The following is a 14,489-nucleotide window of genomic DNA, read 5'->3' as shown; positions in this document are numbered from 1 at the left end:
AATACTAGAACTGAAATGGAATCTCATTCCCACTAACACTGAGGCTTTGCCATATGTACCTCTGTGGTGTCTGCTCAGCATCTCTATGAGGAGAACAACAGTGTTTTACTTTCCCAATAAAGAAAATGAAGTACAAGCAAAAATTAACTCTGTGGGTAAGAGACAGACTGGAGGATTGGTAAACTGCTTATCTTTTTTCCAATTTTCTTAACACGTCTTAAGGATTGAATACTACCAAGTTCCTGTTGAGCTAATTGAAAGTCATTAAATAGCTTTTACCACTCTATTTGGGAACTGGAAGTTTGGGATAGTGCCTCAAGGATGAAGAAGGAATAAAAGAAGAAAATTGCTAAGATGCTTAATATACTTTTATTGAATAAGGAAGTCTGCAAAGCAATAATGTAAAAGACTACTGCATGAAGCTTATAAGAAACAGCTTGAAGAGGAGTCAGGATCTGGTCTAACTGAGACACTGTCTTCTGAGCAAACATTCCAGCAGAGTTTGAATATCCAAGTTTTTGGATGGAAAACTCATGTAATCCAAATGTTGGTCATCCAGATTAGCAAACATTGCAGAGGCATGAGCTATATGTGGTTTGGGAAATATATTTGCTGGAGAACAGTCTCAGACCAACTTTAGATGAAGAAAAGGGTAATTCTAGGGTCTACTAGCAGAAATTACCACACCTCTCTATATTCAAAGGAATTCTATATTTAAAGGTACAATGGAGGGAGAGGAGATAGAGGGTGACAGGGAGATAAGTGATTAATCCTCTTTAGATAGAACTTTGGCCATAGAGTGGTTTTACTCGCAGATGATACTAGTAGGACACAAAAATGCTGAGCATGTGAATATTGCATTAATAGGATAGTGGAAAGTGGAAAAAGCCGCTGAACATGTAAACAAAATTTATGCTCCACTAGAAAGCATATGAATTGATGTTTTAACCCTGATTTTTTCATGTACTAAAAAACTTAGTGGTCACTAATTTTCTGATAAAATATGTACAAGTTATTCAACAAAAGATTTGAATCCAAAGACAGAAGCTGCTATGTTGGAAAACTTTATTAATCATTATGGTTCCCTTAGATGAATTCATAGTGACCAAAGGACTAATTTTAAGCCTGAATTAATTATTGAATTTGGGAAGTTCACTGGCATTGAGGGAACACTGTGGTATAATTTATTTGTACTCCTTTGTATATTTTGTGTACTATGGATGAAAATTAATTGGCTCATGTAAGATATGAAATTATTAATTTCCAAACATTACTTAAACTATTTGTAAGAAACTAAGAAAAGTAAACACACACACACACACATATATATATGCAAAAACTAAATTACTGTGAATCCAGTAAATTTAAAAATAAACAAGTATCCTTTAATAAATGTACAATAAGTAAAACAAAATAATCATAATATATAAAACTCACTTAATGTCAACTGTAGGATAAAAACACCCAAAATACAAGGCATGATTCAAATGGAGAGTTCCCAGATTTCTTATGTTTGGTAGGCAATGTTTAATACCAGTTTTAGACTCAGATCAAGAGTTAAATAGGGGTGTGCATTCGGATATGCTGAACCAAAAAATAAAGGGCACCATTTCAATGGAGCCAAAAAAGCCACATCTGGAAAAGCTGAAAATTTTCAGTTTTCATTATACCATATGAGGAATCTCTGTGCGGCTGGGGGGGGGGAGAGAGTTTAAAGTTAGAGACAACACATTTGCAGCGTAGCTGCGGGTGACTCTCCTTAGAAGAACCCCCAAGTTTGGATAGGGCATCCAATTTTATGGGCCCCCAAAGAGGGTGCCTCCCTCCATTCTCCATTGTTTGGATTGGGGTTGTATGGGAGAAGGGGTTTCCCCCCTATCCCTGATCAGTTTTACCTATCATTACCTATACTGTAATTATCCTTGGAAGGACAAGATAGGTGATTCCCCCCTAGCAAGGCTAATGACAGCATGAGGCAAGGGTGGTGGTTCTGAATGTAAAACCCTATGACAGTGGAAGAATTAAATCCCCCCACTCACGCATTGCATAGCCCCAATCTGAACTGGAGCCCTTCCATGCTGCTACTTCTATTTACAAATGCTGGAAAGCATCAATCACAGATTCCCCACCATCTCATTTAGTTAGATCCTTTGTGGAAAGAGGAATAGTGCAGAAAATAGGGTGTAAGTAGAATCAAGCCAAATAAAACATGCAAATATGGTCTGGGGCTACAGGCTTTGTGTTCAGATTTTTTCAGTCCGTTAGTGAAGGCTGTCTTATCTTGGGACTGCTGCGTGAATAAATATATATTTAAAAAAGCAATTCTAAGCAGCTAGCTCCAAATCTATTCTGTGTGAAAGCAGTGAACACATACCAAAACCACTGTTGCTAATTCTACTTGGAAAATGTGCTAATATGTTACCTAATATGGGTGCCAGACAAAAACTGTAAAACCCAAGTCTTGGGGGAATAAAACTGTGAACAGTGAAAACCCAAGGGTTTCAATTTAAAAAAAAGGGTGTGTGTGCTCTAATCAGCATGAAATTCAAACACAATTCATGCTAAAGAGTAGACCAATAAATAGGTTATAACTTTTCAGAATATCAAAAGAACTTTTTAGGACAACGTTGTTTGGCCTTCATCCAAATTAGAGAGAGGAAAAGCCCTTTATATCTTGAGGCTTAGGTAACCTGGCTTTTTTTGGGGGGGGGGAGGGGGGAACACTATCATTTCATTGATTATCCAGTGCAGTAAAGCCAACATGTAAAGTACTTTTCCATCCTATCTGTACTATGATTCCAGGCAGGCTTTAAACAAACAAACAATGTCTGTGTAGCTAACACCATGCTGCAGCGCAACATGCCAATTATCCAAAGGTTATCTCTCTCCACAGTCATCCCTGCAGCATCTCTTAATAGCTGAGCCGCCACTGAGCAGAATATCATTAACAATCTGACAGAACACAAGAGGTGCGGGCCTCTTTTCACTGTAAACAGGCAAATGGCATATAATAATCATGAATGCAAATGAAAATCTCAACAAATCAGTGCAGGCATCATGGAGTGCCAGGTTCTAACACATTAATAAAGACAATTATGTTGACATCAGTAGCCACCACATTCTTTTCCACCATCCATGACAAAGCTAGAGAGGTACAGACCAGACAAATGAATAGCTGATAGAGCAGCCAGCAGCAGAGTATGTAATTAAATAGAACAATGAAGAGCTCACTGTATGTCCTGATTTCTTTTATAGTAGAACTAGTTGTTGATCCAAACCCACATTGTTAAAATGACAGTTCCTTCACTTGGGCAGAGGCCTGTTTATGCCAGGCACTGAGTTGAGAGAGGGGGACTCAGGCTGGCACCTGAGCTTGTACTGCCACCATGCAGTGCCATTAGGCTGGGAATGGGTCATCAAAGCTTTAGAGGAATTGAGGCTTTTGCTCAGCCTGTCAAGGTTTCCTGCTACACTGCCAGCCTGTGGGTGCTTCACTGCCACAGGACACTATGGCCATCAGTAAGCTGCTACTTTCAGAGCAGGAAAGGATTTTTGCTTGTTATAAGAGTCACTGGGACTCACAACTGTTTGGCCTTGATCATTAAACCCATCATTTTTCTTGTGATCTTTTGAGGATACTGGTTTCGCAACTGGCACTTTTGCTTCAGGCAGGCACCAGGCCTTTGGAATTTTCACCAAAGATGTGTTGGTAGGGTTAGGGTACCTTGAACCAGTCCAACAACTAGAATGGGATGTAGCTGCACTGCCATGAAATGTACAAGGGTGCGTGGACTCACATTACATTTCTGTCCACCACCATTTTTGCTCTCAAAATTAGCAGCAGTTGGGCCGCTCAATTTAAGATGAAAATATGCATAAGATCAACAGAGAATGTGGTAAATATTTCTTCCCTATTCCCACCATCCACAAAGCTTTGACTATCTAGGACAGATGCTTTCATATTTCAGGGAACCCTTTCCATATGATCTTGTCTGCCATATAATCTTGTCCCTTTCCATATAACCCTTTCCATATAATCTCGTCCCATTAATATTTGCAATGGAACCCTACAAAAACACTGGGATTTGTTGGACTTCATAATTATTATTAATAAATTGTGGTTGTGTCATGGAATATGCCCAGTACTCCTAGCTTTATGTATCAAGGGAAAATCAATAATTATCTGCTTTCAGAAAAGCTTGTCTGCTACTGTTGAGCTTTACCAAGCTTCTCCAAAACAATCTGAAAACTGCAGCCCTACTTCCAGGATTTTAGTAGACCACAGATTCACTGGGAATCATCTTAAAACAGCGTGACTAGAATTAACATAAAAGTTGTACTGGCTTGGAGGATGGAGCTGATTTCCTCTCTGTCTTCCAGTCACCTAATCTGACAAGTCGAAGCAGTCTAGTTAGCCCTGATTGGTTACTGAGAGAAATAGGATGCTGGACAGGATCGACTATTGCTCTGCTCCAGCAGCACTCTTCTTATGTCCATATGTCTTTTCAGTTATTGTTTTTCTGAACAGCAAACTTCAAGCAAGACTCATATAAAATCCACAAGCGGAAGAGAAAATGGATGGAAACTGTTGAAACTTTGCAGACGTAAACCAATTAATGGCAATATTCTTCTGTAGCAAAATCACACAGTTGTACACCAACCTCTCATCTCTAATGCATGTCCAATCCTTTGATGTGATGTTATTTCTTATATTGTAATGATGAACCCAGCTAAAGTTCCAGAGGACAATATGTGACAGAAATCTACTTCAGATGTCTACTAATTGCTAGGCTTGAACCACTGAAGGGAGAAACAGACCATGCAAACCATAATAAAAAGGGTTCTTTGCAGTTCTTAATTAAAACAGCTGTGTGAAAACAAATACTGCCCTTGTGTGTAACTTCCTTTGCCTTGCCACTAACCATATGCAACAATTCACTTCTGAATGAAACAGTCTCTCTCAAACAATGGTGCGGCTCAAAATCGAATCACTCACTAAATAAAGGATGAGCTTGCAAAGACAGTTATACACCATGACCATAATGCCATATGAACACGACCTTTCATTTACAAGTGATCAAACTCAACTATCCATACCAGGCATTACAATAACCACAGCAACTTGCCTCATTGAAGAAGTAACAATAAAGACAGCAATAAACAATCAGTTTAAATAGAAGCTTTTATCTTTGACTGAGTCCTTTATACATTTTACAAATTGGCTCATAAGTAATAACCTAATTTCTGCTCTACCATGAGTTCATAATACAAACAAATGCATGAGAATCAAATTATGTCATTACAGGAAAGTAGACATTGTAAGACTGGAAAAGGCAGCAAATATTAGCAGTGTGCAGCCCATTACAAGAAGGAACTATTTATTGTCATCTGTGATGTAGCCCTTTAAACAAACTTTTTCTCAAATAAGATCTGGTCTCTTGTAAACTTGGAGTCTGATATAGTGGCTGTATATTTTATGCCAGCTTCATAAAATCAAATTTCATAAGATCAAGCTAAGCATGCCTTGGGAGGGACCATGGATTAGTGGCAAAGCCAACGCAGAAGTCCCATGTTTAGTCCCTGGTATCTTCAGATCTTGGGAAGCAGGTGTTGGGAAGAATTTTTCTCTGCCAGTCAGAGTAGATGATAAGAAGCTTGGTGGACCAATTGTCTAACTCAGGATCTTAAGAACATAAAACATAATAAAAATCTTGGGGATGAGACCAAAAGACAACTTACAGCCCATTCCTGACCTTGAGGGTTGAAAGTCCTTAGGAGGAGTGCAGAGGCCCGTGCCAGTGTCTGTGCCCCTTGTGTCAGTGCTTGTGCCCCTTGCGCCGGCAAGACTGGCATGGACGCCGGAGTTGGGCCTCTAACACCACCTTTCCCATGCTGCCACAGCAGCACAGCCCTGAGACGCTGGCTCAACCTCCCACTGGTGTCCTGTCTGCGCACTTCTGGGGGGTGTTCCCAGGGTGGTCCAGGGGCAGTCCAGGAAACCCACAAGCAAAGAAGAAAGGAAACTGCCTACTCCTGCTGTTTCTCCCCTGGTGTTCAGAGGAGCATTGTTATTGAACACATAAATTTCATTTAGCCATCTTTGCCAGCAGCCATCAAGTATCCTCCATGAATTTAGCCAGTCCTTTGTTAAAGGCATCTAAGCCATCTTGTGGTTGTAAATTCCCTGCGTACATTATGCATTTTGTGATAAAGCACCTCCTTCAGTCTGCCCTACATCTACAGCCCATCAGGACAGACACTTTTTTGCACATAGTGTTTAATTTACAGAATATACTACCACAAGTTAACCACTAGTGAAGAACCTCTTTCTCAGGTTGTCAACCTGCCAAGTAGCTTTCAGGCATCAGAAGAAGCTTCTAATGAGAAAAACTAACAAGAGCCATCTAGTTTTGTATATAAGAAACTGGTGTGCTACTTTCAAATAGCGTTCTATATCTGAAACTATTGGGCCATCGTTGGAAAGATTCCCAGGGAGATCTAATAGAATACCTCCTATCGGATAAAAACCACCAAACGACATGAAGGGTTGCCAGATTTTGTGCCCAGGTCTATAACCTCAAAAAAAAAGAAGAAGAAGAAGAAGAAGTATTGTCGAAGGCTTTCACGGTCAGAGTTCATTGGTTCTTGTAGGTTATCCGGGCTGTGTAACTGTGGTCTTGGAATTTTCTTTCCTGACGTTTTGCAGGACAATGACTCAGCTCAAACCCAACCCCTTTCTGACTATATCTTCCTACACACTTGACACTGAGAGACACTGTCCTTCAGTGTTACTACTCTGAAGATGCCTGCCACAGCTGCTGGCGAAACGTCAGGAAAGAAAATTCCAAGACCACGGTTACACAGCCCGGATAACCTACAAGAACCAAAAAAAGAAGTGTTCTTAAATTAAAGAGTGGTACAGAGTGGTACAGGGAGAAGCCCCGTGGCGCAGAGGGGTAAGCTGCAGTAGTGCAGTCCAAACTCTGCTCACGACCTGAGTTTGATCCCGACGGAAGTCAATTTCAGGTAGCCGGCTCAAGGTTGACTCAGCCTTCCAACTTTCCAAGGTCGGTAAAATGAGGACCCAGCTTGCTGGGGGTAAAGGGAAGATGACTGGGGAAGGCACTGGCAAACCACCCCATAAACAAAGTCTGCCTAGTAAACGTCAGGATGTGACATCACCCCATGGGTCAGGAATGACCTGGTGTTTGCACAGGGGACCTTTACCTTTTTTTTATTATTATTTTTATTTTACAGATTTTAAATCCTTGGGGGGATTTTATTTTTAGTATTCATTAAGGAGTGTTAATATGTTAAATACATTACGTTTATCTGTATTCGTGGTTGATGTGTAGCACGATTATTTTTAATTGTATTTTTGCTGTATTTGCTGGTCATGGACCGTAATAAATACCTTTGACTTTAACTTTGACAGTGGTGAGCCAGCTACTGTACAGAAATTCACAAGCAAATTCCCAAAGTCCATCCTTGATACCTTAAACTCATCCCTCTCAATGTTTTCTCCTTTGTAGATTCATAACAGAAGAATTTTTGCATTCTAAAAATTGCACGAATATCTGCAACAAGATGGCAGATCAAAGCCACTGATATTAAAAGAAACTCTCTGCTTACCCTGTAATAATCTGTGCTGTACACGTCTCTTGACATTCCAAAATCTCCAATTTTCACCAACAAGTTTTCACCAACTAGACAATTCCGAGTGGCAAGGTCACGGTGCACAAAGTGTTGTGATGCCAAGTAAACCATGCCAGCTGCAATTTGCTGGGCAATATGCAACATCTGTGACTGGGTCAGCTCAGCTAGAAGGTTACCTTCAGCCATCAGAACAGCATCAGGTCCATGCGCCCTGCATCGAACACATGAAAATACAAGCAGATCCAGTTATACATTTCCAAAAGATTAGAGACTGCTTCAGAAGAATTGAAAGGGAAAGAGAGAACCCTGCATTTAGGGAGAAATCCTAAGCACTATCTCTAAATGGCTTAGTATACCAAATAAGCCCTATGCTGATGTTGATGTTTCTGGAGAGACCCCAGTTACAAGATACATTGGTGCTACACTAGTGTACCCCATTGCCAGCATAAAATTGGGTGGCACAGGGAGCATATGGAAGGGGGAGGCTTAGTCATTATCCTAAGCCTTTCCAGTGACAACCCTGGCATAATTGGAAAAAATCCATCAGAAGTCACAGATAATGGCTAAACCTGCAGCCAAACACAGCTCTCCAAAGCAATATAAAAACTTCAGCCAACACACCTATAACTTAGATGACAGGGCATATAGCACAGGGCGCTGGCCTTATGTCAGGGACACTTTCAGCATCCCTTGGTGACTGGAACTCTAGAGAAAGGACACTTCAGACAAAAAGGGGGAGCACTTTGCACAAACAGCCAAAGAGGTACTCCACCTCAGGACACCACACCAAACAGCATTCTCCAGTCTTCTACCTGGGGCTGCAATAGGGTTGCCAACTCTGGGTTGGGAAATTCCTGGAGATTTGGGGGTGGAGCCTGGTGAGGGCAGAGTTTAGGGAAAGGAGGGAGCTCAGCAGGGATGTGAGGCCATAGAATCCACCTTCCAAGGTAGCCATTTTCTCCAGGGAAACTCATCTCTGTAGACTGGAGATCAGTTGTAATTCCGGGAGAGCTCAGGCTCCATCTGGAGGTTAGCTTTCAGCACAGGTTTGCATTTGTTATTTGAGAATTCCCATCTGGAGGTTAGCAACCCTCCGGTGCGAAGACAATGCACCCCTCATATAGGATCCTGTGACTAAACCCTGGACTGCATAAATATTTACCCAGGCATCCCACAGGAGCCTAGCCTGTGTATTGCCTCAACCATTACTCCCTCACTGCTAACAACCAGTGAGGGAGGAATGTGCAGTGAAGAAAGGACCTGCCCCTTGCAGATATGCTGGCAGCATAGCACCACACTGTCAGCACAATCTCATGTTGGTGTACCCTGCCTGCATGCAGGAGACACGGGCAGCAAAGCCATAGGCCTAAGTGACTACCACTTTTACTTCGGCTATTGGTGGCTAAACACTTTTTGGTGCGTATTGCCTTGTAAGACCAGAGCTCCATGGAGCAAACCCTCGCAAAACATACTGAACACTTCCAGTGCAACTCCATACATCAGGGGTGGAGAGCGTCAGGCCCGGGGGCCGTTTAAGGCCAGCGAAATCATTTGTTCTGGCCCTTCGTGGGTCCTGGCAGATCTCTAGCTCAGAAGGATCTAAGACTGGTGATCTGGACCCTCCCGCGAACAGGAATAGCCTCTATTCAAGGCAGATGCGTGTTTGTTTTGCAGAGAAAAGGAACCTTTTCCCCCCTTGCAGAAGAGTTGTTAGCTATGGAGCTGTTAGGACCACCCAAGAAACTGTGTTAGCCCTTTCCCACCCGGGCTATGGAGAAACGTATTGGTTGGCTAATTTTTATGTCGATAATTTTGTATGGCCTGCGAATGATGTTATAAATATCCAAATGGCCCTTGGCGGGAAAAAGGTTCCCCACCCCTGCCATACATGGAATAGGTCATTAGTGGCTCCAACAGCTCCATTGTGCCAAGAGGCAGAACTCCCAGGAGAGAGGTGGAAGGAACTGCAAGAGCACCATGCTCAGACCTTTGGAACAAAATTACTCTCTGCATGTGACTGTTCTAATGTCCCTTGTTTTTTTGCAGGCAGCCATCTACCAAGGGTAGAGGCTAAGGTGGGCTCCATTCACAGTGCAGTACCAACCATTTGTTCAGCCACAACACACCAACATCTGCAGACTGGTGTGCTTCCAACTGCCCTGCTGTGAGGTTGCCAAAGCTCTTGTTCTATCCTGGCTCCTGCACCGTTGCAAACTATGTGTCACTTGCCTGACCACCACTGTTGTTCCTCTCATGGGCATGCAGTGATACAAGCAGCTCTACCTGTGATCCTGCATTCTTATTCCTGGAATAAGAGAAGTGGCAACACCATTAAATCTGCCTTGCTTTTGGTATTCTTGATACTGTTCAATAAATGTGCCGATTGTCTCACAGATGGCTTTCTGGTTTGGTAGATAAGGAGTGATGCCCAACCCCTGTCCTTCAGAACAAAAATAATAATTAAAAATAGGAGAATATTTCAACCCTTGTGAGGATCTTTCATAGCATTTAACGGTCTAGTCCCTGGTTCTGGATTAATATGCATGCAAACAACATGGATTTTCCATGACACTACTACTGATGCACAGAATTGAAGTACTAGAGGCAGGTGTGGCACACATTGTGGAAGCTGATTTAGGGCTGCAGATTGTACATAAGGATGACGGTGTTTGTGTTATTAGACATACAGTCCATTGATTCTTTTTGTTCGGTCCTGGTTCTTTTCAACTGCTTCTTCCAGAAGTTCTGCCATCTACAGAACTGTTTTAAACAGAGGGCTTGTATAACAACATTCATTTCTGCACAACCAAACCGAGTGATACCAAATTGAGTGACACCATTTGCTTTCATTGTATCTTCAGTGTCCTTCAAACATCAGCTCCCTGTTTGAGGCAGTTCCCCAATACAAGTTCCCCAAAACTTATGAGAATGACAAATGTTGTGATACAAGTCCTGTTCTGCTGTTAACATTGAGTCCCATTGGTCTGCAGGACATTATTGTCTTTGTGACCATCTGGGAGGGATGTTCAGGACAACTTGGTTCCTCTTCTTTCCTTCTGAATCATAGGACCCTAGACAAAGCTACAAAGGAATAGCCAGGGGTGGTATGCTTCAAGGTTTGAGTCCCTTCTCACTTGGGCCTTGCGGCATGTGATGTGATGACAAGTTAGCCTTGACTGCATTTACATTTTGCAGACAGTCTAGAAATTTGCTCTCAAAATGAAACTCTGAGCAGAAAACACAAATTTAGTGACAGGCGTTAAGTTTGCAGACTAAGTGAATTAGCATAAGTTTACTTCTAGTTCTGTATTTTGTGTCTGCAGAACATCATGGATTTTATTTCAAAGGAACTTGAACAGCAAAAGAAAAGGAAAGATGCCATGGGATGTCGCTGATCAATAAGGCAAAAAGCTGGAATCTAAAATGAGGAGCAGGCAGGTTTGTAGGCTTGGCCTGTTATCATTTCTTGGTTCTGAGCAGCAAACAGATGCCTTTTCACATTCCACAGCCACAGGAGCTTGGGAACATTTTGAAAACAAAAGCTGAGAATTGTCAGGATTTCAAAAGTGGCACATGGCCCGGTGTCAAATCTTATGGGTAGAAGCAATGAACTCGCTTGCTATAGGCTGGGGACCCCCATATATGTGCTTTTCAAGTGGCCACCATGTGGCCAGATGTCCAGGCAAAGAACATACTGCTGAGTTGTGCTGAGGTTAATAATGAGGTGCTGAATTAAATATGCCAGTTCCAATACTGCATCATTTCATGGCAGACAAGTGGTACAAGCCTTCTTGCTACCTTGCAGGTCAATTGTAACCCCCCTGCTAATGTCACTGTCAGATTAACGATGCTGAGGCCAAAGTAATGGTCTTTAGAAAAAGGCCTCATAAGTTTCAGTGAAGAATAGATAGCACCCCAATAGACCAATGTAGCATATTTAAGTATCTTGAGGTAATTGTTAGCCTATCTTGGAGGGCTCCGATCTAAATTTTTAAGAACCATAGATGCTATTCTGAAATTTTACAACACAAAAGGAACTTTCTTAATTGACCCAGCTCTGAAATTAGATCAGAGTAAGGCTTTTCCACAACTTCTATGGCCGAAAACACACGGGCACTTACTCCTGTCTCCGCCCAGTCTCCTCCCTGCTTTTTTCCATTTTCAAGCTGGACCAAATTCTCGCAAACGGATGAGACCTCGGATGCTGCTGGCCGAGCGTTGTGTCGACCTAAAACGAACCCGTCTTAGCGTTTGAGGACCCAAACCGTTACCCCTGGCTCGCTTCAGATGAACAGGAACCTATTTTTCCAGCTTCACGATGTACCGCACGCCTCCAAACCCCTCCCTGTGCAACCTCACCCCCTTTTGTTTCCAATTTTTTTGAAAAGTGGGAGCACAGGGCTGTCATTGGTCAGTGAGTCAGTGAGTCGGCCAATCACCACCGGGAGCGTGGTTTGCTGAACGGCCAGGAAGTGCGTGTCTCCGGCGTTTTCTGTTTTGACGGGCAGATCAGCACGCTGACTCGCCACAGATCAAGAGAGGTTCTGCGCACAGATTGTCCCCCCGCCCGGTTTGAACTGATCCTGGCTGGAACGGGGAGGACACTGGGAAGAATCCGGAGTAAGTGCCCGTGCGTTTTCGGCCTATATGTTGTAGAGGTTTGGAACTGGAATGATCACCTGGACACAAAGTTGGAATCCATCCAAAATCTCTTACTAAATTTAGCCCTTCCCAGAGGCTCTTATGTAGTTAGATCTTGTTTTGCCTGCAATCATGTTGTCATGTTTAGATTCTGGAGAAAGCAAAAGAATGACACCACCATTCTACTCTGCAGGCAATGTCTCATGATGACGCAGAAAGACGCTACATAGGTAGCTTCCTACAACAGTATTCTTCACTGCTATTCCATAGTGGATGATACCCAGGGTGTCATTATCTCCAGAACCAATATTTAGGACTGGGCATTCATGTGTGATGCAGTTACAGATAGATGATGAATCTCCAGCTCCAAATTTTCACTCTGGTTTAGAATTAAAAGGGACCACGTCAGAGCCTCCTACCTGTCTAACATTACCCTTCTTAATATTAACATCTCAGAATGGCCTTTACATCTGTTTGGTTCTAGAACATGCCAACAGCTTTCCACAGCACTCTCGAAGGACCTGAACTCTTCCTTGGAAGCAGAGGAGCTGATTTTTCTTCTCTCAGATACTGACATGCTCATTTCGTTCAGAGGGTGCCGTTTGCCTCGGCAGCCAAGAAAATATGGGCAAAAGTTCCATTTGAAGAGTGAAATGTTTTAACATGATAAGCACTTTTAGATCTGGTTATTTTCATGATGTTATTTATGATTGATGTTTTATGTTCTTTGTGACTGATTGTAATGGCCTTTGGCTACAGACAGTAAATGCTGTCATTCATTTACTGCCAGATAGTAAGCTTGTGCCAGTGTAACTTGTGGCTGAAACACCTTTAAAAGGGCACGATGCTCTGTCATTTCAGTCATGTTTCTGCACTGCCACACTCTTCCCTTCCAATTCCCCCCCCTTTTTTTGCATCCATAAACAGTGGTACTTGTGAGAATAACAATCTTGCCCTGCCTTACTGGGCTGGAGGGAAACACAGGTTAGCTTATAGCTGTGACACTGTTGCAACAGTCACCGCATTTGTAGTTAGTCTGTTAAATCATTAATCTCTGCCTAAAATGTATAAGAATGATTTTCATCTAAACTTGAAAACAGACTGTCCCGAGACGGACCCTGCCCAGAGCCCACTCCTCTTACACAGACATTGGCGTTTCTTTGTGTGTGTGTATATCTGCGTTCCGTTTATGTCTCCAGAATGGCAACGCTGATTCTGCTGCCTTGGTGCCACGGCTCTTCCCCTCGCCCTAAATGCTGCACACCGGAAGGCTTCTGACCTTCAGATCCTGTCCTGCAATTTGACACTATGCTGCAGGAAGCAAACACCAAAGGACACTTGTGGGGCGGCTGAAACAGGGAGAGCTTATTTTCCGCCAGTGGCCTTGGGGGGCGCTGCAGGGTAAGAAATCAATGTTCCTTTGGGTCCTTATTACAAACAGGCCTTCACTTGCATCACAAGCTGTGAAAAACGGCAGAAGATTGTTGAGGAGTCTGTTTTAATGCAGTAATTCTGTGTTCTAAATACAACCCCCTGTCCCGTCCCGTCCGTCCCCCCAAAAAACACTTCAACGCAACCAAAACTGGCTTGGTTTATGTGGAAGGCAGCACCAGATAAATAAAAATAATGCCTCCAATGCTGTTGAATGGCTACAGTGATTATTAATCTTTAATGCATGCATTTAATTGTGGGAGGCTTTACCTTTTCCCTACGAGACATCTATTCACATGTGTCTTTAAATATCACTGATATCTTTTTAAGGTTGCAGAGCACCCTGGCTTGAGGCAAAAACTCCTTGAGCACAGTGGGATGTGCTTCCGAGGAAACACGCATCAGATCAGGGTGCAGGCAAAGCCTTTCTCCCCGTGGAAATGGATGCATGCCCTTTTGGGATTCTGTCCTGAGCACAGCCCAGCTGCCTAAGGCCCACTACATAGGATTTAAGCAGCCTCACCTCTCTGTGAGGGACCCTTGCAAGATGAAGCAGTTAGCATAGCAGCAGAAGACAACTGGATGTGCGATTTAGATCTCTCATCCAGAATGTTAGTAGCCAAAAGACCCTAGAATTATAGTTATTTATTTATTATACTCATGCCCTGCCACTCTGTGCACAAACGGCTCCAGACAGTACTTCAAACATAACACATAAAGCAACATACACTAAAAGACCTGCTCTCAAATAGACAAAAGTA

At 42.7% G+C, this 14,489-nt stretch overlaps 1 protein-coding gene across 5 annotated transcripts in view; it reads right to left on the bottom strand.

Moving 5' to 3' along the window:
* The window catches only part of NTRK2 (neurotrophic receptor tyrosine kinase 2), a 190,021-nt gene that overhangs the window by 21,824 nt on the left and 153,708 nt on the right, over positions 1-14,489 (bottom strand). For all 5 annotated transcript variants that reach the window (XM_056847989.1, XM_056847991.1, XM_056847990.1 and 2 more), the window contains one exon: positions 7,633-7,867. In XM_056847989.1, coding sequence (XP_056703967.1) covers positions 7,633-7,867 — 235 coding nt within the window. The remainder of the gene's footprint in view (positions 1-7,632; positions 7,868-14,489) is intronic.

The sequence above is a fragment of the Euleptes europaea genome, chromosome 4, assembly GCF_029931775.1.
Source record: "Euleptes europaea isolate rEulEur1 chromosome 4, rEulEur1.hap1, whole genome shotgun sequence".
Lineage (NCBI taxonomy): Eukaryota > Metazoa > Chordata > Lepidosauria > Squamata > Sphaerodactylidae > Euleptes > Euleptes europaea.
This window is presented reverse-complemented; position numbering and strand designations above follow the sequence as displayed.